Here is a 21,272-nt window from a genome sequence, read left to right on the forward strand (position 1 = left end):
TTTGGCAGCTATATAAATATCATGGGGAGTTTGAAACCAAGTGCTGCCCTTCACTCCCATCCCCGAGGGCTCCCTGCAAGCCGTAAAAGGCACTAATTTTTGGGATCTGTACCTCAATACAACCAAAAGGCTCTGAAACGCAGGGATGGACACACCGGCTCTCAGTACGAGGCTTCAGGGAGCTTCAGGATGAGAGGAAACGGCCTGAAGTTGCACCAGGACAGATTTATATTGGATATTAGGGAAATTTCTTCACTGAAAGCAGGGTCAGGCCTTGGTGCCCAGGGCCAGAGTGGAATCAACATCCCTGGAAGCATTCAAACACTGCAAAGATGGGGCACTGGAGGATGTGGCTGAGTGGTGAACATGGGTTGAGAGCTGGACTTGAGTCTTTTCCAACCATGATTCTATGAACTAATTAGGACCTGAGGTACATAAAAATCAGTTATTTTAGAATATGGCCTGCTGAAGTCATGGCAAGTTAGTATTTGTATTACAATATATTTCAGAGTAAAGACAAAAAGGGGATTTTTAAAATGTAATAATTTATGCACCAGCTGCCCACTGTGAGCAGGACAATAATGAGAGAGTTGCCCTCAAACCCTGTTCAGGAAGTCCAAGTGAAGCTCTGAGCAAGCCTGGTGGCCACTTGGTCTGTGAGCTCTGGGATGTGATGCTGGGCACTGGAAAACCCAAACCCACCTCGAGTGGGAAAACGGACTGGGTGTAACCAGACTCCTTTAAGCCTGGAGAAGGCTCTAGGGAGACGTCAGAGCTCCTTTCAGTGCTTTGAGGGGCCCCGGGAGAGCTGGAGAGGGAATTTGGACAAGGGTGAATGGCTTCCACTGCCAGAGAGCAGGACTGGGTATTACTGGTCCATCTTCCCACCCACCAGATCTCACCTCAGTCACAGAATGGAAAACAGTTGGATTCTTGAACTTAAATTCAAGTCCCTCTGAGCCCTGATGTTCATGCCACTTCATCCTACCACCTTCATGCACCTCCCAGTCCTCATGTTCCCAAAGCCATTGTAACTCAAGACCAGGACACAGCACTTTCATGGGATTGGTTCATCTACTCCTGAAATGGATCCTGTTTATGGAGAAAGGGGAGGCTTGTGTTCAGGAGATACTGCAATTCCTCAGAGGAATTCCTTGAGACAGGAGGCTGAGGGGCAGTGTTTAACTGGAACTGCACGGGTGGTTCAGGGAGCAGTGTACAATTACTGACTCCTTCTCAAGAGGAGCCCAAACCTCTCTAGAAAGGCTCCTGCTCCTCCATGACTCCTAACCCGAACAGGCTGAGGAGTTAAAGTCTGTGTGACATCAGCTAAGCCAGGTCATTCAAATAAATGCTCCCTGTCTTCACAGGAAGCAGGTAAGTCTGTTCCAAGCCTGCTGCCCACCCCTTCTCTGGGGCCAAAAGAGCTCCCTCCCACCACCCTGCAAACAGCCTCAATGCCAGAGTTACCTGCAAAGACTTTTCTTAACTCCAAAGGATTAAAACGTGGCCAACTCCCCCAGTGCAGGACTGTCAGGGGCCCTGCCTGTGCCACAAACAAGGCACACAAATTTCAATAAATAAACAACTTCACAGTCAAAAGGTGCTGAACCCCTGCCCTCACGGCCTTCCCAAACTTCAGAGGGTGCAGACACCTTGAAATGGGGCACTGGCAGCAGCCCAGGGGCAGCCCCAGGCTCAGCAGTGGCCAAGGAAGGCCAGGCTGAGGGTCTCAGGGATGTGGAGCTCATCCAGGTGCAGCGGGGAGGCAGTGAAGGGCAGGCGAGCAGGGAAGAGGTGGCTGGTGTCCACCAGGAGCTGGACTGTACTGGTCCTGCAGCCGCCTCTGTGGGGACAATGGTCACATCAGGACTGCCCCAGCGTGGGGGTGTCCATGCAGGGCAGCCCCCGGGCCCGCTCACCTCCACGCTGCTGCTGAAGCCCCACGGCCGGGGTGTACGCCCGGAGGAGCTTCACAACCTGCACGAGAGGGGGGGGACGTCAACAGGGCAGGGCTGGGCACATCCTGGCATTTCTGGGCACAGCCTGGTCCCAGGAGCCCCAGGGTAAGGTGGATGCCCAGCAGGCAAGAGCTCCAACCCTCCCAGTACCTGCTGGGGCGTCAGCACCGTGCAGAGGCTGCACAGAGCTCCGGCATCCTCCTCTGTCACCTTCTTCCCCTGCAGCAGCTGGGCAGCCTGGACCAGGGGCTCCAGCTCCTCACAGAGCTCCTGCTCTGCTGCAGCCCCTGCGCCCACAGCCACTGCTCCACCTGGCTGGTGTTGTACCTGCCAGGGACACGGCTCAGGGCAGGGCATGGGCCACCTCCCGCCACCCCCAGGGACACGTGCCCCACTCGGGGACTGACCTGAGCTGGATGCCACAGCTCCACGAGCACGCGTCCTTCCTCAGGAGCAGGCAGTTGAGGGTGGTGCCACTGATGAGGAAGGGGAGCTGGCACAGGGCCTGGTGGCCCACTCTGGGGGCCAGCCCATGGCGGTCCAGAGTGGCGTGGAAAGAGCCCAGGCACTGCAGCAGCTCGGACAGGGAGTGGGCAGGGGCTGAGGCTGAGGAGGAGCAGTGATGGCCAGGGGTCAGGGGGAGGACAAGCCCTGGATGGGCTCGCTCTCCAGCATGGCAGCAACTAAAGGGTACAAAAAGCTCATCGCAGAGGCTCACAAACCCTGGGTGGTGCCTCAAGCAGCCAGGCTCTGCTCTGGGGCTCTGTGTCCCAGCTGGGGGTACAGCAGGGCTCCCACATCGCTCCCTAAGGAGTCACTGCAGCTCATCCCACGGCAAGGAAGGGGTCAGCCCCAAACCCACTCCTGTCCCCCAGCCCCTCTTACCCAGTTCTGCTTCTCGAGCTGCAGCACGTGGTACTGCAGCCCCTCCTGGCCCTGCAGCTCCTGGCTCAGGGCTGTCTGCTGCTGGCTCAGCTGCTTCAGGGAGCAGATGTCGAGGTGCAGCCCCTGGACCTCCTCTTCGTTCTGCTGCTTCTCCTCCCTCAGCTGGCTCACCAGCAGCCTGCACACCAGCACAGGGAAACTGAGGCACTACAGCCCCACCCCAGCCCTTGGGAGGCTGCCGAGGAGGCAGAACTGCAGAAGCAGCAGCTGCTTTCCCCCCAGAAGCTGCAGAACTGGGGTTCATCCCCTGCCCAGGCACCCTGAGGCAGCACAGCCCCAGCCTTTCCCCTCTGAGCACGGAGCACATGGGGCACAGCCCAGGAACGGGCTCCACCAGCGCTCAGGAGGTTCTTGTGGAGTCCAGGACATCCCACCTGCTCACAGAGCTGCTCTGAGCACGGTGGGATGCCCCAGCCCCATCCAGGAAAACACAGCTGGGTAGGGCGGATGGAAGGGGAGTCAGGGGTGCCCCACTCCCAGCTGGGTGCCTGCCTCTCACGAGGGAGGATGGGGCTGCTCCAAAGAGGATTTGCAGCTGCTCAGCACCACAAGCCGGGCCACAGCTGGTTAAACACCAGGAAAAGCCCCACCAGCAGCATGGGGGAGCCAGCCTCAGCTGAGACCATCTCCCTGGGAGCACACTCACCTGTTGGCAACCTGCACTGCATCGTAGGCGTATCTCAGGTCATCGCCCACCACCTGCCCTGAGCTCCTGCCCGGTCCCGGCATCTCCGCTGTGTTCTGTGCAGGGGAAAACGGGGTGAGACCAGTCCAGACCCAGCCCTGCCAGCGTGGACACAGCCTGGACCCAGCCCTGCTCATGGCATCGGGGCAGCAGCTCACCCTGCACTTGAGGAGTTCCAAGCATTTCTTCTCCTCCAGCTGCAATGAGCCCTTGAACCTCGGCAGCTCCTCCCAGGTCCGAGCCAGCTCCTCCTTGGGGAGGAGATACGACTTCTCCAAGGGGTCCTGGCTCCCCACACCACTCAGGGTCTCACTACCAGGCTGTGGCTCCTCCAGCCCCTGTGCAGAGACAGGGCTTGAAAGAGCAGCCAGTGAATCCTGGGGACAGCCCTCCCGAGGGGACCAGCCCCCAGCCAGCTGCCTTGGGGCACATCTGTCCCCACAGCCAAGGGAAGGCACAGCCCACTTGTCACCCCCACCACACTGTCCCCAGTGTCCCCACTGGCCTCAGCCTGCAGGTCAGAGCCGTCTCTCAAGGGAGCCGTGGACACAGAGGAGGACAAGAAGCTGCTCTCGGAGCCCTGGAAGCTCTCTGAGGAAGGGGATCGTCTCCAGGTGCTTTGCTAAGTGGGGAAGAGAAGGACGAGGTTGATCCTCTGCTGCCACATCCCCTGGAGGAGTGACAGCCTCGGGAGGGCACCTGGGCTGGGGACCCCCAGCAGATGAACTGGGGAATACACTTCTCCCAGAGCAGAGCAGCCAGCACTGCCCACTCCGCATGAGGAGCCAGGGAAGGGGTTGCCCGGAGGCTCCCATTTCCGGGCCGGGCCCTCACCCTGTGGAAGGGTCTCATAGTCCTGCTCCAGGTGGGCGTAGTCCTGCTCCAGGCTCCGGTAGCGCTCCTGCTCCTCCTCCAGCTCCCACAGCAGCCCCTGGCTCTCCCGTGCCATTTGCTGGTGCAGCTCTGTGGGGACGGACACAGAGGGGAGTGGGGACAACCACGCCGTGACCCCTCGGAGAGGGGATGTGCCTCTGCCTGCAGGACCTGCTCCTACCCCGGGCGATGAGGGGGTCAGAGCACCCCTTTTACCTTCCAGATCCTGACTGCTCCAACGTGTGCTGGATCAGGGCATCTCTCTCCTCCCCCAGCTGCAGCTGCACAGCCTCCATCTCCACCAAGCGCTGCGGGAAGGCAGAAGGGAGGTACAGCCTGAGCCCTGCCCAGTGGACTCCCACTGCATGTTCCCAGGAGAGCCCTGTGGAGCCCCAGAGGAGCAGGAGCATCCCCCAACAGACCTCCCTAAGCTCCTCGACCTCCAGGCCCAGGCAGCTGTGCCTCTCCAGCTGCTCCAGCTGCTCGACCTGGGCACTGCCAGCTGTGTCCTCCTGCAGCCACCAGAACTCATCCTGCAGGCGCTGCAGCTCCTCAGCGTGGGCAGCCCTGAGCCCTGAGAGCTGCTCCACCAGCTGCTGCTTCTCCTGGGCCTGGGGCGAGGGACAGAGCATCAGGCAGGGCTGGGAACAGGGGCAGGGTCAGGAACAGGGGCAGGGACACATCCCCACGTGTCACAGCACTGAGAGCCCCGTGCACTCAGGCTGCCCCTCTGTAATGAGACCCCATTTCCCATCATCTCCTTGGAGCCCTGAGCCATAGAATCCTCCCCCTCCAGAGCTCAGGCCTTGGGAGAGCAGCTGTCCCTGACCTGCCACCCCCATGGGCTCTAAAGCCATGGCAAAGCTCACGTGTGGGTCCCTTCCCCGCCACCAGGCTGGTCCTCACAGCGGGATTACCCTGCCCTGTTTCCTCCAACTCCCAGACAGGATCACACCACCTCCCTCGTCCTCCAGAGACACCCCCAGAACTGGAGCAGCCACAGTCAGAGCAGAGAAACCCAGATGGTGAAAAGGGATGCTGCCAGCAGCAGAGTGGAACATGTCACACCAGGACTGTCCCCAGCACTTGACACTGCTGTGAGGCTGCACCCAGGGGAGTGCCCCACCCGTCCCAAGGAGCACAGAAACCTGGGAACAAAACCCAGAGGCACCGCTTCTCCTGGGGACCCACGTCAGGCAATCAGCTCCTGCCCCAGGCCCAGGACACAGCTGGGCCAGGGCCAGGTAAGAGGTGGTCAGCACAAAACCCTGCCCCTGGGACCCCCCTGGGACCCACCTGCTTGTCCAGCCTGCACTGCAGCTGGATCACCTTGCTCTCCATGCCCTTGTGCAGCTGCTTGTAGTGCCTGACCGAGCGCACCTTGAGCCGCAGCCGGCTCAGCTCCCGTCGCACCCGGGCCCGGCGGCAGCAGCTCTGCAGGAGCAGCACAGCCCTGCACACGTGGCCATAGCACCTCCGGGCCAGCCAGCCTCTGGATCAGCACGGCCTGGTGGTGCCACACCACCCGCAGGGGCAGAGACAGGGCGGTGGCACCACCGGCACCCCCGGAGGGGAGCCAGGCACCCCCCGCCCTGCTGGGCTCCCACCTCTCGGTACCGGCACCGGGCAAACGGGCCCCGGGCGAAGGCCTGGATGGTGACGGCGGCCTGGCGCAGGTGCAGGAACGAGCGTCGGGCCAGGACCATCCTCAGGGTCTTCTGCAGCACCACGGCAGCCCTGGTCCTCCGCAGCATCCTCACAAACCTGTGGGGATGGCAGGGAGCTGGGCAGGGAGCCAAGAGGGGGAACAGGGAGCTGGGCAGGAGGTGGCAGAGCCTGGAGGGGGGACAGAGCTGTGTAGATACAAAAATGCTGCTAGCAAGGATTTTCTTGCCATTTTCTAAGTCCGTGAGAGACTTTTCTCTCACGCAGAAGAGGTAGCAGAGTTCTGTAAACAACCAAACACCTGCAACCTTGAAAAGTCTTGTTTATGGTATACTAGAAAAATATTTTGACAATGGATGTTTTAGGATTTTGGCCAATCACCCCAAGGGGTGGCTGATCCTTTGTCCAATTAGAATATGAAGAAAAAAGTCTATAAAAGAGTTTGTAAAAGAATTAAATAAATCAATCTTGCTGCACAATTCCTGCCTGCTGGATCTTCTCTCCTCCTCCTCCCTATGGCTGCGGGACATAGTGATATACCCTAGGGCTCAGGCCAGCGGTAATAGAGCTGAGCAAGGGGTGGCAGAGCCTAGACAGGAGGTGGCAGAGCCTATAGAGGAAACAGAGCTGAGCAAGGGGTGGCAGAGCCCAGAGAAGGGACAGCAAAGCCTGAAAGAGAGGGCAGAGAGCAGGGCAAGGGGGGCTCCTTAGGCAGAGGGAGGACAAAGCCCTGGGCAGGGGGTGGCAGAGCCTGCGCCCCACCCCACGGGGACACCCGTGTCAGAGCCCAGCCTAGAGCCGGCAGCGCTGCCGTCTGTCCCCAGCCGTGTCCCCGCTCCGCTGCGGGCACAGCGCGGCCCCGGCGGTGCCGCTGGAGCTGGGTGCAGGCTGCCCGCGGGCTCCGGACACGCAGCTCCTCCAGCACGGACACCTGGCCAGCCCGGAAAAACACCTTGGTCTGCCCATACTCGTACCTGCTGGGGTCCTGCAGCAAAGGGAGAGTCAGTCCCAGGACAGAGCACTGCCCAGGCTCCTCCAGGAGGGATCCTTCCCATCCCGCCTCCCTCGAGGTGGAGCTCATCCCCAGCTCACCCATTTCTGTGCCTCAGTGGGCACCAAAACACGGGGAAAAGCACCTGCAAGGGACACTCTGGTATCACAGCTGCATCCCCAAAGCAGGACCCTTACTTGAAGCAGTCTCCCAAGGGCAGTGCTGCAGATCTGCTTCACGATGGTGCCCTTCAGTGCTGAGGCCAACAGCAGGTCTGCAGCCTTCACAGACCTTCATTTGGACATGGGTAACTTCTACTCGTGAGAAAAGCCCGTGAGAAGAAAAGCAGTTAGTTTTTATCCATGAGGATATAGTATAAACAGAAGCATGAAAGTTAAAAAAACAGGAGAAAAACAGCAACATATCCACACCTGTTATTTTTCTGAATGCTTGAATGCTCATGCTACAGGTAGCCAATGACTATAGGTTTTAGTTGATAGTAGCCCGTAAGTCTATTGTAGTAGTTTAGCACCCAATGAATCTGTAACACAAATGACAACATACAAAAAGTGTACAAAAGGGGCTGCTTTGTTTAATAAAAGCCTCTTCTGCACTTTATGCGAGGCACTGTCCGCGCGTGTCGTGACTGCCCCAACATCGACACCCGGTGCGGCGTGCGAGGAACTGCAAGAAAATTGAGCGCCGGGAGAGAGCGGAGGGGACGGAGCTCTGCAGCCAAAGAGCACTGGGGAGAAGTGCCAAAAGCCTTGGGACGACTAGGTAGGCTACAGGGGACCATGGGGAATCAAATATCCCAAGAAGAAAAAGCTACAGTAAATGTATGGACGCTCATGCTAAACAAACGAGGCATTAAGTACGATAAACAAGTGCTAAAAACTTTATTGCTGTGGGTGCCTTTAAGGTGGCAACCTGGGAAAAAGTTGGACTGCGAATTCTTGATTTCGCTTCCCGGGGTGATGAGGCTGCAAAAACTCGGCTCACAACCTGGAGGGCGGTGTTGGAGACTTTAAAAGCGGTAGAAAAGGAACGGGACTTAGAACCGCGGGACCCCGCGGATGCGGAGGATAAAGCGAAGGCGCAGAAGAGACAGGAGGGAACAGGGGAAGCCGCTGGGGCCGGTGAGAACCCGGGCACAGAGACAAAGGCGCCGGCAGAAACCGCCTTTGGGCCGTGTCCTGAGTCATCGAACTGCGAGCCGCTAATGAGTCCTACAACAGACCGACCCCTGCCCTCAGCCCCTGCCCCGGAACCGCAACAGCGATCAGCAACCAGCAACCCCAGCCCGCCGCTCCCCTGCCCCGAGAGCCACCCGCCCTGTCCGCGGCGCCGGGGCAGCCGCTCCCGGACAAGGGCGGCGGCGGGGCAGCAGCGCCACACGGGGCGGCAGAGCAGCAGGGCCACACGACGGGGCAGCAGTGCCACACGGGGCGGAGCAGCAGTGCCACACGGGGCAGCAGTGCCACACGGCTCCGCGCCAGGCGCACCCCGTCCCGGCCGGTCGCTTCCACCGCCGCTCCGCGCCGGTACTGGCGGCGGGGTGGGGCGGGGCCGCGCCGGGCGCTACCATCTCCAATAGCTCGGTGGGGCGTGGCGGCACCGCGCCCTCACTTGAAGCGGCGGAAGGAAGGACGGACCTTGGGGCCGACTGTCCCGGTCCCGCTGGTCTGGCAGCTCCGTTCTATACACCCCTGCCCGATGACCTCTGGTCCGACGGAGAGGGCGAGCCGAAGCCAGAGGCTCCCCCTGCTGTGGATTCCCCCGCTTTTCCTCCAATGGACCGGCCTTTGCTTGCGCTGCGCCTCTCGCGCATGCGCCGATCAGCCTTCAGCCCTTGGCGCCGGCGCCCGGTGACCGATACGGGCAAGACGCTGGGACGGGACCCCAGCAAGGGAAATACTCCCTCCGTGACACCCGCAAATCCTCCGGAACACGTGCTCACGGTACAACCAGTCTCACTAACAGTATCTGCTTATGACCCGGAAAGCTTTTGGAACCAGATCAAAGCACTAACAAGTCTCAGAGGAGACTTCGAACTGGCAGACTGTATTCCTATGCCTGGGCATCCTTTTGCTCTGAACAATCAAATGAGTTCTGAGGGGGCAATGGGAGCGTTCCCTGTCATTAGAAGCGGAGGTCAGGGACCAAATCAATACGTTGAGTTTAATTGGGAAGTGCTTTCAGAACTGGGCAAAATAGCTACAAAGCATGGTTTGGCATCCCCAGCCGTAGCAAAGATGCTGTCGTTTTTAGCTGCACAAGATCTGACTTCCTTTGATGTGAAACTAATAACAAGATTGTTTTGCTCTCCAATTCAGTACTTAACATTTGAGTCTGTTTGGTGTCAATTTGCTGAAGCAATGACAATGAGCAATTTTAAATTATCTCCGTATGATCCTCGTTTCGGAGCAGGCGTGGCTCAGCTGCTGGGGTTCCCTCCTTTGGATAACCCACAGCTACACACTCGTCTGCATCCTTCTATCTTAGCTCAGTCTCATGATTTGGGTATGCAGGCTCTTACGAAGGTTGCATATATGTCCTCACCAACACAACGATACACCTCGATAAAGCAGGGTGCACATGAGCCATATATGCAATTTTTGGATCGCCTGCAGGATGCCTTAGGCAAACAGATAGCGGATCCGACAGCAAGGGAGCAGATGTTCTTGCAGTTAGCAAAGGATAATGCAAACGATGAGTGTTGGAAAGCCACAGATCTCTTGCCGAGTGACTCTCCTTCTTTGGAGGAGATAATACATGCTTGTTCCAAGGTAGGAAGTGCTCCCTACCATGTGGCCATGCTAGCAGACTCTCTTGCAGCTGCAGTGGAGGTACAGCATCATTGCTATAGCTGCAGACAACAAGGTCACACCAAAGCTCAGTGTCCCCACAAGAACCAATTATCAAGTGTGCCAAAAAACCCGAAAGGAACACCCGGGGTGGAACTTTGTACTAAGTGCGCAAAGCCAGGACGTTATACAGAGCACTGCAAATCTAAATTCCATGCGAATGGGCAGCCCCTCACACACCAGGGAAGCGGGAAGAAGAGCGCGAAAGGGAAGCACGCACTGACACAAACACTTCCCAGGGGCCACACCCCATGCAAGCTTCTGCAACCACCCCACCGGGTGGACAAGAGGAGCTGCTGGCATGGATGCTTCCACTGCCAGCACAGTCATCTTAGACTCGCAGCAGGTACACAAAGCCCCCCTAGCAGCACCTGGAGCCATGGGTCAGGGGCTCAGTGCGTTGCTAATAGGGAGCTCGAGTGTGACAGTGCAAGGTATCTTTGTACATCTGGGGGTTGTGGATGCTGATTACATGGGACAAATATATGCTATGGTGTCAACCCCCAGTCCTCCTGTTACCCTACCTGCTCAGACTCATACTGCTCAACTTGTGCCTTTTAAGTCTTGTGTCCCAAAACCAGATTCCAGACTACGAGGGGATCAAGGCTTCGGATCGACGGGGCTACCTCAAGTGTATTGGACTCAAAACATCTCTGACCAGAGAACGGTTTGTACTTTGGAAGTGCAAGGCATGGCTCCATCACATGTAACCATCAAGGGATTGATAGACACAGGAGCCAATGTCACTGTCAAATCTGCCACTGCATGGCCTCCCTTGTGGCCTACAATGCCAGTGGGGTCTGCTGTTGCTGGCCTTGGGGGCTCTACACAAAGCTACTTGAGTACTAAACCTGTGTTGATCACAAACCCAGAAGGACAAATAGCCGCTGTCCGTCCCTACATCACTGCAGCACCCCTCAGTGTGTGGGGATGAGATGATCTGGCAGCCTGGGGGGTGAAAGTGGGGATGAATTTTTGACTGAGGCCACTGTGCAGAAGGGCATGAAGCACCCTACACCGCCGCTACGGTAGCTTACAGAACAACCTATCTGGGAAACCCAGTAGCCCCCACCAAAAGAAAAATGAGTTGCCCTTCATGAATTGGTCCAGGAACAATTAAAACAAGGGCGCATTGAACCTTCTATGAGCCCTTGGAATACACCTGTCTTTGTGATCAAAAAGAAATCAGGGAAATGGAGATTGCTCCATGACCTGCGTCAAATTAACGCAGTAATAGAGAGTGTGGGTGCTTTAAAGCCTGGAATGCCATCCCCCACAATGATACCTGCTAAGTGGGACATATTGATTGTTGATCTGAAGGATTGTTTTTTTACCATTCCACTGCATCCAAAAGATATTCCAAAATTTGCATTTACAGTGCCATCTGTTAATCATGCAAAACCCGTGGAACGATATCAATGGAAAGTGTTGCCACAAGGTATGAAAAAGAACCCAATCAATTGTCAATGGTATGTTGCACAAGCCTTGTCTGGTATTAGGGAACAGTTCCCTGGAGCCTGTTGCTATCACTATATGGACGATATACTGGTAGCAACTCCTACAAAAGATGAGCTGTTGCAAATCCAACCACATCTGCTCAAAGCACTGCAAAATTATCCTTGCAGATAGCTCCAGAAAAGGTGCAACGTCAGGCACCCTGGAGATATCTGGAAGTGAAAATACTTTTGTGCAGCCACAAAATCTTCAGTTTGAAAAATCAATCTGGACTTTGAATGATGCACAGAAACTTTTGGGTACCATAAATTGTCTTGAGACCCTATTTGGAACTGACCACAGCACAATTATCCCCATTGTTTAACATCCTTAAAGGGAACCCAGAGTTAACTTCGACAAGGAAGTTAACCCCTGAAGCAGAACAAGCACTGGAAGAAGTGCAGCAAGTGATTTCAAAGCGTCAGGTCTACTGGGTGGACCTCACCATTGATATCCTTGTGTTTCTTGTCACTCCAGATTTCCATCCTACAGGCATCATTGCACAGCGGGGTGATCAATGGCCTGATCCTTTGCACATTTTAGAATGGGTCTTTTTGCCTCACCAGCCTAAGAAAACAGCATCTACGCTGTTTGAGCTCATTGCCCAACTGATTATCAAGTGCCGGCAGAGGTGCCTGCAGTTGATGGCCAAAGATCCTGCAAAAATTGTAATTCCTATTCAGCAAGAATATTTTGAATGGAGTTCTGCAATTTGTGCTCTTTTGCAGAGTGCATTGCAAAACTTTTCTGGGCAGATTGCTTACCATTTGCCCAGCCACAAGTTATTACGATTGGCAAAATCAACCAGTTTGTCCTTGCGGCCAAAAAACAGCCGTGTACCGCTGCAAGGACCCACTGTCTTTACTGATGGATCAGGAAGAACAGGAAAGGCCTTACCTGGAAGGATGAGTCTGGGTGGCAGATGCTGGAAGGCCACGAGTCAGGCTCTGCCCAGCTTGTCAAATTAAAGGCTGTGGCCATGGCATTCCAGCAATTCTCTCTCATGTACCATTGAATCTCGTTACTGATTCTGCTTATGTTGCAGATACTACACAGCATCTTGATTGCTCTCTTTTGAAAGAAGTTAATAATGCTGTTCTTTTTTCACTGTTGAAAGCTTTGTGGTGTGCAATTCAGAACTGAGTCCCTCCCCATTATGTTCTACATATAAGGAGCCACACCAGTTTGCCAGGATTTATAGCGGAAGGTAATGCCAGAGCTGTTAATTGGCCAACCCTGCATGGAGGACGCCTCAACCTGACAAATTAGCACAAGCTAAAGCCTCGTGTGATTTCTTTCACCAAGGCTCTCATGCCTTGCAGAAAGAATTTTCATTAACTTCTGCTGAGGCTCGTAATATTATCAGTTCTTGTCCTGATTGTCAAGGGTTCGCTGTGCCGTTACCGGCAGGTGTTAACCCCAGAGGTCTGCAAGCCTTGCAAATTGGGCAGGCAGATATTACCCATATTGCTGAATTCGGTCAATACAAATATGTACGTGTTTCTGTCGATACCTTCTCCTCTGCCATGTGGGCGTCCATACATACAGGAGAGAAAAGTCGTGATGCTATCGCCCACTGGCAAATGGCTTTTGCTGTTTTGAGCGTGTCTTCCTCTGTAAAAACTGACAATGGTCCTGCCTACGTCTCACAGAAGATGCAGAGGTTTTTACAACAGTGGGGTGTAACCCATAAATTTGGTATTCCCCATTTTCCCACTGGTCAAGCTATTACTGAACGTGCTCATGGCTCTTTGAAGCGTGTTTTGGAAAAACAAAAAGGGGGAATGACTGGAGAATCCCCACAGAGCCGGTTGGCAAAAGCTTTATACACAATTAATTATCTTACAGTGCCACCAAATTCTGATAATCCTGTTCTTTTGAATCATTCCTTCTCGTTGCAGTCTTCAGGCGAAACGCACCTGCCCTGAGCGAAAGTCTGGGTACGAGATTTGCTCACTAACGAGTGGGAAGGCCCATGGGACCTTGTCACGTATGCGGGTATGCTTGTGTTTCCACAGATACCGCTGTGCGGTGGGTACCTGTAAGGTGTGTTCGCCCTGATTTGCGACATTAAAAGTGCCAACAGGCAACCTTCAGAAGATGACAACGGTGTGGACCAACAAACCAACAGGCAACCTTCAGAAGATGATGATGGTGTGGATCATTTGGTGGATGGTCCTGACTCAAGCTGAGACAGAGCAAGGACTTACCATGTTACCCCTGATGCCAGAAAACAATGTGTGGGTGACCCTTGCCCACGCCTGTCGCTGCCTGCCCAGAAGTGCAGCCCGGCCCCGGGACTGCCCAGGCATATCCGGACTTGTCCCTGCCATGTGCTCTGAATCCCCTTTGTTCCAAGCGCGGGTAAGACTTGAAAGCAGCACAGACTCCCCCGAAGCAGAGTCCGATTGGCTGGTTACCACGGGTCCACCCCCTGCTCTCCCCTTTCCCTTCCCCCGAATAAAGCAGCGATCCCAGCGGGCCCTGCCCCTCTTGCTCCTGCCTCTCGTTCTGCGAACAGACTCTCCCGTCTCTCCTGGGACAGGAGGAACAAAGAAAACAGGAATACAGGCACGGAGTCTGGGCTATATTTCTACTGTTTGCTTCTGCTTTGATGACAGCTTTACAGCTGTCACTTGTCGCGTATCGGAGCTGCCGAGCCGCTGGATTGCCCGTGCCATCTCTAGGCAGCCCGAGGCTTTCCAGAGCAGAGACCGGTAAATCTGCCAACTGAGCGAGCAGAGATTTTCGTCAGCACTGGGGTCACATCCCCTGGGGATGCTCAGAAAGAACAACCTCCCACTCCCAGGACTGGGGCTCCCACGCAGCCCCATCCCTGTGCCACCCCACAGACCCACCTGGAAGGTGACACGGTATTACCGGGGTCCCAGCCAGCCCCATGGCTCTCATGTGTGAGCACACAGACGCAGGGATGGCCCCAGTAATATTAAGCCGACGGCAAGGAGTTGAGAAGGGTCCTTGCGTAGAGTTCCACAAAAAGCAGATTATTGCTACAACTTGTGAAGGTTTCCAGAGGCAAATGACCCCGAACACGTGGCAGCTCAGGCTTAAATACAGGGGTGTGGCCAACACCAGGAGCCAGCTGGGGAAGCAGAACTGGGGTACACTACCATAACAGAACATCCTGGGAGAGGCTCCTTTCCCTTACCATAACCGCTAAGTGTTTGGCACCAGAGACTGTCTTACCAAGAACTCACTCTGTCTCTTGTACCACTGGTCAATCTGCCACCACAACTCCTCTTTTCTGTATTAATTAAAGAGGCCTCTCCCAGAGATCCCAGAACCAAACACCCCAAACAACCAATTATACATTAAACAACAAAAACAATCAGAAACACCCACAACCCGTCATCCCAACAGGTCCTCAAATCCTTCAGGGGATTTTTTCTCTGGACACTGGTATGGATTTTCTCATGGAGGGGGTAGTCTTTGCCAGGGTCTCTTTTTGGCTGCAGTACAGTTCAAGCCTCTGCTGCCAGTGGTACCAGGAACATCTAGAGGGTGGTGGTGGGACAAATGCTGGGTTTCCTGATGGAGTATGGGTTGGCAGGTGTTTCTGCTAGAGTTTTAAACAGAGTTAAAAATTTGCAGTTTTGGGGGGCGGCCTTCCATTCCCTCCCTCTTTACATTCCCCCTTCTTTATTAGCTAAGAAGCTAGGAACAAAAGGGGAATGGTAACAGGGGTATGGGAACATGTCAGTGCTGTAAGCTTATCCGGTCACAGCTCTGGTTGTGGGATGGCAGGTCAGTGTCTGCGGTGAAAATTTGCATTGTCTCCGTCTCCGGGCTGTGTTTCTTTGGTCCTTGGGTTGTTCTGCATCGGCTCCAGGCACGGCTGTGTCTTTGGGAGCAGTGTTTGCTGGGCCAGTGTAAGGCTTTATGTTCTTGCCTGGGAGCCACCTCAGGCCTGATGGTGTTGATATGCAGGCATACCCCTTCCCCCAGGTTATCAAAGGGAAAGGGCCCAGTATTTGTTGGCTTTCAGGATCTTTGATCAGCACCAGCGGCTTCTCATCCAGCTTAGCTCGGGCCTAATTGGAGAAGTGCCAGAATACAGGGGGGTTTGGCTCTGTGGATGAGCAGTTTAGGAAATTTATCGTGAAAAGGGCTTTACAGAGCCTCTCAATAGGAGAACTGATCTCTGTCCCTCCTTGCTGCTGATCGAGGACCCGCTTAATGGTGCCGTGGGCCCCTTCAACAATTGACTGTCCTGTAGGGGAGCTTGGTATGCCTGCGCCATGCTTCACCCCCCACTGACTGAAAAAATCCCTGAGTTTGTGGGAGGTGTAGGCAGGGCCATTGTCAGTTTTAATTTGTTCCGGGACACCTAAGGTGGCAAATGCCAGGAGAAAGTGCCTGGTGACATCTTTGGCCTTCTCTCCTGCATGAGCTGAAGCAAACACTGCTCCTGAAAATGTGTCAATGGACACGTGCATGTATTTCTGCCTGCCAAATGCCGGATAGTGGGTCACATCTGTCTGCCACAACTGGCAGGGGTTAACCCTGGAGCCCAGTGATGGAACTCAGTGCTGCTGGCAGCTGGGGCCCTCACCTGGTCGCGTGGTAGGTGGAAGATGCGCATGAGGGCTGGCACATTCCGATGGTAAAAGCCGTGGCTCCTCTTGGCCTGTGCAAAGATGTCAGGTACGTTAGCAGTCTGCACAGGCATGGCCAGGGCATCTGCTCTTCTACTGCCCTCTGCAATGGGTCCTGGGAAGTCGGTGTGTGACCTCACATGCATTATATGAAATGGTGGGTTTCGGTGGGAGAAGAGGTAAATTAAATTTGAAAGCAACCTGTGTAAATTTGGGTTTGACACCTCCTTTAGCAAGGAGTGTTCAGCTCTAGCAACTACACCGGTCACATATGCCGAATCAGTGACCAGATGAATTGGCTCTTCGAATGTCTCAAAAGCCCTGACAACAGCTGCTAGCTCTGCAATCTGCGGGAATCCTTGAACAATCGATGTCAGACTCCCACTTCTGCGTCTTTGAACCTTTCAAAGTCATAACAGAGTTCTGTGATGCCCCTGAGCCATCTGTGAAAATGGTCAGGGCCTTTAGGGGTGTTTGACTTTGGAGTGATTTTGGGGCCAAATGGAAAGCCAAATTAAACAGCTTATGACTAGGCTGGTGAATGGAAATTTGGCCATGTGTGGCTGTCAGGGGCAAACTGGAGGTGCTCATTGTTCTGGAAAAAATGGTCCAGAACCCCAGTGGTCAATGGGAGGTCAATGCGTGTGAAATCACACCCCACAAGGGTGCGGAGGTGCGCCCTGGCTTTTATAATGAGCTGAGCCATCAGCTCTTGACGTGTTGTAATGGTCTTAATAGGCTCACGGTGTAGGAAGACCCACTCGATGGTAAGGAGTGGATCTTTCTGTGCAGTGTCCCACTGAAAAATTAACACAGTGAACCTGGGTGACTCACCCAGGACAATGAGCTGGAACGGGAGAGTGGGGTCAGTCCTATGTGTCTGCCAGGAAGATAACGCTTCCTGGACGTTCGTCCAGGAATTCCTGGCCTCATGAGTGATGGCACGGGGTGAGTCAAGGTCATCGCTGCCTCGGAGGAGATAGAAGAGCGGTGCAAGGTCCGCTGTCGTGATCCTCAGCAGTGGACGCAGGCAGCTGATGGACCCGCAGAGCTGGTGGAGGTCGCGGAGGGTCTCTGGGTTATCTTTGACGGTGAGATGTTGGGGTACGATGGTCCACTCGCCAATTCAGGGTCCCACGTAGGTCCAAGGGCAGGTTCACTGGATCTTGTCTTCACGGATTTCAAATCCGGTGTCTTCAATAGCCTTTATTGTCTTAGTTAGGACAGTGTCTAAATAGGACTGATCTCAGGAACAAACTGGTATATCATCCATGTAGTGCAGGATGATGGCATCTGGAAAAGTCTTTCTGATGGGTGAGAGGATGTGGGCCGCGTACCACTGGCAGATGGAAGGTGAGTTTTTCATCCCCTGAGGGAGGACTCGCCAGTGGTACCTTTTCAGAGGGGCCTGCCTGTTTCAGAATGGGACTGAGAAGGCAAACCAGGGTGCATCTCAAGGATGAAGGGGGATATTAAAAAAGCAGTCTTTGATATTGTTGGGGTTTCAGGAGCTCTCCTGGTTTTTTTTTCTGTTAAAGGAATTTTCCCCATACGTGTTGCTAGGGGGACAAACTTCTGAGTACTTCAGAAAAACAAAAGAGCTAGCCATTGCAGTGGGGTGCATCTGGCTGCTCTTTTGTTTCACCTGGGTGTGTGGACAGTTCAGTCCCCAGCGTTTGGGTGGAGAAGGAAGCTGCTTTCTTCGGCTGCTTTTCCTTCTGCCAGAGAAACCCTGGGATCCCAAGCCCACCTTCCCTGCCCCGCTGGGAGCTGGGCCGTGGCCGCCCTGCCCCTGCCGTTGTTTTGAGCCTTCGCTGCGTTGTAGCCCTGCTCACCCTGCCTGCCCAGACCTCCGGGGGGTTCCCACCGCAGTTTGGATACATCTCGTCTGCCACCCGGGATTTGTGCTCGTCCCTGCCGCTCCAGCCTGCTGTTCCCGAGGGTCCGGCCGGACACCGGGATCGGCTGCCCAGGGTTTGTGGAGCCTTTGTCCCATCCCTTCCCGGGATCCCGGGGCACCGGTGCCGCGTGCTCCCCGAGCTCGCTCCGGAGCGCCCCCTGCAGCCGCGGGGGAACCATCGCACCTGCCCTGCTCACCGGGAGCCGCCAGCGCCCCTGCCGGCTGCGAGCGGAACTGCACCCGAGGGGAAAGGGCCCGGCAGCCGAGAAGGCTGGGGCTGGGTTTGTGATTGTTCGCCGTTACTGCCACAGTTATTGCTGTTTGTTCGACTGGTTATACACATAGAGATATATGATAGTAAAGAACTGTTATTCCTATTTCCCACATCTTTGCCTAAAAGCCCCTTGATTTAAAAATTATAATAACTCAGAGGGAAGGGGGGTCGCATCTGCCATTCCAAGGGAGACTTCTGCCTTCCTTAGCAGACACCTGTCTTTCAAACCAAGACATAGAGCAGGGCATGTGCCCAGGGCAGGGAGCAGGAGGGGGCTCAGGGCTCACCACAGTAGGTGTAGATGGAATTGGCCTCCAGGAAGCGCCGGCAGAGCGAGTGCAGCACGGCTGGCTCGTGCAGGTCGCTCAGGGCCACCGGGTCATTGGCACTCGAGAGGCAGTCGGGGTTGCAGAGAGAAGGCACCTGGAGCTTGATGGGGTGGGCCAGTGCCTGCAGGGATGGTGATGGAGCAGAAGGAGGGCTGAACAGAGACAGGTGGCCCCACAAAAGTGGGATGGGGCTGTGGGAGCAGCACAGCCAGAGGGCTTCCGTCTACAGGCCACACTTGGGCTGGTGGTCACCAGGAATCCCTCCCCAGCCAGCCTCAGCTGAGCTGGAGGCCTTTTGGGAAGCCAGGGAGGAGCAGGAGTGAGGAGTAGCTCCCCAGGCGGCCAGGGGACAAGGGGCACCACACACACTGCAGGCTCTGGGCACCTGCTCAGGTACCAGGTGGGCCATGTCCAGTCAGTGTGTGAGCCCTCCAGGCCTGCTGAGTAGCCCAGGCTAGTTTGGGATGCAGAGTGAGCCATCTCCCACTCCTGGGGATTCCTGACTCTGTGGGGAGCACAGGAAGGACCCACAGGACTGCACAGCTCCACCCTTACGGAGCCATCTTCCAGGCGGAGGTGGAGAACGGCATCTCCTTCCCTGTAGCCTCTGGTTATTTCTGCCGCCCTCCAGACTTCGAGGGGCTTGGAGATCCACACCCGGGCACCCTGTGGGACACAGAGGGGAGAGGGATCTGCAGAGAGCCACGGCCACGAGCCAGGAAAGCATCTGGCCACCAGCCTTGGAGCCAAGTGCCACAGCCCTTCCCACAGCTCTCACCTGGGACAGGCAGCCCAGGGGCAGGGCAAGCCACGGGACCCAGCACCCGGGTGTGTCCCCCCAGCTCCTGAAGGACTTCACACCTCCCTCACACTTGGAACAATCCTCTCTGGAGCCACCCCACAGGGAGCAGGATGCCACACTCAGCACAAACAAAGCAGCACAAAACCACAGGGGAAGAGAGGTAAAAACTGGCCCAAAAAAACCTCCAAACCCTGGTACAGACACCCGGTCAGCTGGCAAGAGGGTGAGCACCTGGCCCCAAGCTGGCAAGGGATGACCTGAGCTCTGGGGACAGGGAACCTGCTCCTGCCGCCCCTGTTCCTGGCAGAGGTGCCCACGATCCCAGCCTGCGCATCCCTGAGAGCGCTGTCCAAACGCTCCTGCAGCTCTGGCAGCCTCAGGGCCGGGCCCATTCCCTGGGGAGCCTGGGCAGTGCCCAGCAGCCTCGGGGGGGAAGAACCTTTCCCTGAGCTCCATGCCCAGCCCTGACCCAGCTCCAGCCGTTCCCTGGGCTCCTGTCCCTGTCCAGAGCAGAGCTCAGCCCCTGAAGAACCGCCCCTCTTTGCTGGTTTTGCAAATTCAGGGATTGCAAATTTGGCTGCAGCAAACATTTCCAGGTCCTCAGCGCCATCCCCAAGCACTGAGTAGGCCGGGAAGGGAGAAGGAAGGGCTGAACTTTGGGTTCGTGTCCAAGAAATCCCCACAGAATCCCAGAATAGTTTGGGCTGAAAGGCACCTTAAAAACCATCCCATTCTGCTCCTTGCCATGGGCAAGGCCACCTCCCACTATCCCAGGGTGCTCCAAGTCCTGTCCAACCTGGCCTTGGACATTTCAGGGACAGGACATGAGGATCCCACTCACTCTGTGAGGATGGATGGGGAAGAGATTCCAGCACCGCCCAGCCCCAGGCTCATGCTGTACACACCGGGAGGAAGGGCCGTGTTTTGGGGCTGTCCCGTGGCTGTGGCGATCATGTGTGACACAGCAGCACGAGGAAAGAGCCAGGGCCCATCCTGCTGCCAGCCCACGGTCCTTGATGCTGCTGGAGCAGCTCCCAGGGCAGAGGATGGGGCCGGGGGCAGGGGATGAGCAGCAGGGTGAGTGGGGCCAGCAGCAGCACAGCTGGGTGCCCAGGTGACACCAAACCCTGTCGTCACCTGTGGCCACCAGGCTGAGCACCAGCACAGAGGTGACCCAGGGGACACCCAAGCCACCACAGCCCCTACGGCTGCAGGGTGTGGAGCCCCTCAGGTCAGCACTGAGCCCCCCAGACCCGCGGGAAGGGGGTGAAGCCCCCCCAGCTCCCTTCACAGCCCCGCGGGTGGGACCCCCGGGCCCCTGGTACAGGTCCCTCGCAGCCATGGGGTCCCCCCGTAGCCAGACCACGACCCTCGCCCCCGCCACTGCCGCTGCCAGTCCTCCCCCTGCCCCGCCTGCAGCCCTTTATGGCCGTTAATTGCCGCTAATTGGAGGCGGCGGGGATTATGTTCCCCGCCCCTCTTTATCCCCCGTTCTGTCCCCCAGCCCCTCCCCAGGCCGGAGGAACTCCTGGGGGTGCTGGGGCTGGTCCCCCCCTGCTGCAGCACCCCGAGACCCCTCCCAGCTCCGGTACCTCTATTCGGGACAAGCCAAGGGTCCCCATTAGGGGCACCCCAAGACCCCACTTGGGGCATCCAAAGAAGCCTCATAAGGCACCCCCGACACGGGACACCCCAAACTCTCACTCCCCTCCCACCTGGGATGCCCCAAGAGCCCCTCGAGGGCAGCCAATGCCTCTCCTGGTTAGGATACCCCAAAACTGTCCTCACTCAAGGGCACCTAGGGCCCCTCCAGGTCCCTCACACAGGGCACCCCAAGGACCCCCACGCCACCGCAGCCCCACAGCAGAGC

The 21,272-nt window shown here is 56.2% G+C and overlaps 1 protein-coding gene and 1 long non-coding RNA gene across 3 annotated transcripts; one reads left to right on the top strand and one right to left on the bottom strand.

Annotated features, from left to right (window-relative positions):
- Positions 1-1,517: 1,517 nt before the first annotated feature.
- Positions 1,518-21,024, bottom strand: LOC109146248 (unconventional myosin-Vb-like). The gene is given in 26 exon segments (XM_039565959.1): positions 1,518-1,846; positions 1,923-2,035; positions 2,112-2,222; positions 2,225-2,288; positions 2,369-2,600; positions 2,603-2,644; positions 2,746-2,767; positions 2,847-3,024; positions 3,553-3,647; positions 3,750-4,007; positions 4,070-4,213; positions 4,364-4,554; positions 4,681-4,694; positions 4,696-4,772; positions 4,887-5,075; positions 5,761-5,956; positions 6,028-6,228; positions 6,897-7,114; positions 7,318-7,411; positions 8,842-9,009; positions 15,436-15,533; positions 16,055-16,212; positions 16,932-17,180; positions 18,559-18,721; positions 19,156-19,266; positions 20,995-21,024. Coding segments are annotated over 26 exon segments (3,564 nt in total). The 3' UTR covers positions 1,518-1,698.
- On the top strand, positions 8,966-14,071 carry LOC120411453. 2 transcript variants are annotated; one of them, XR_005603753.1, is made up of 3 exons: positions 8,966-9,081; positions 10,550-11,425; positions 13,500-14,071. It is a non-coding gene; the product is annotated as an uncharacterized LOC120411453 (long non-coding RNA). The 2 variants fall into 2 exon arrangements; XR_005603754.1 differs by having other exon boundaries at positions 10,569-11,425.
- Positions 21,025-21,272: the final 248 nt, after the last annotated feature.

Source organism: Corvus cornix, chromosome 28 (genome assembly GCF_000738735.6).
Source record: "Corvus cornix cornix isolate S_Up_H32 chromosome 28, ASM73873v5, whole genome shotgun sequence".
NCBI lineage: Eukaryota > Metazoa > Chordata > Aves > Passeriformes > Corvidae > Corvus > Corvus cornix.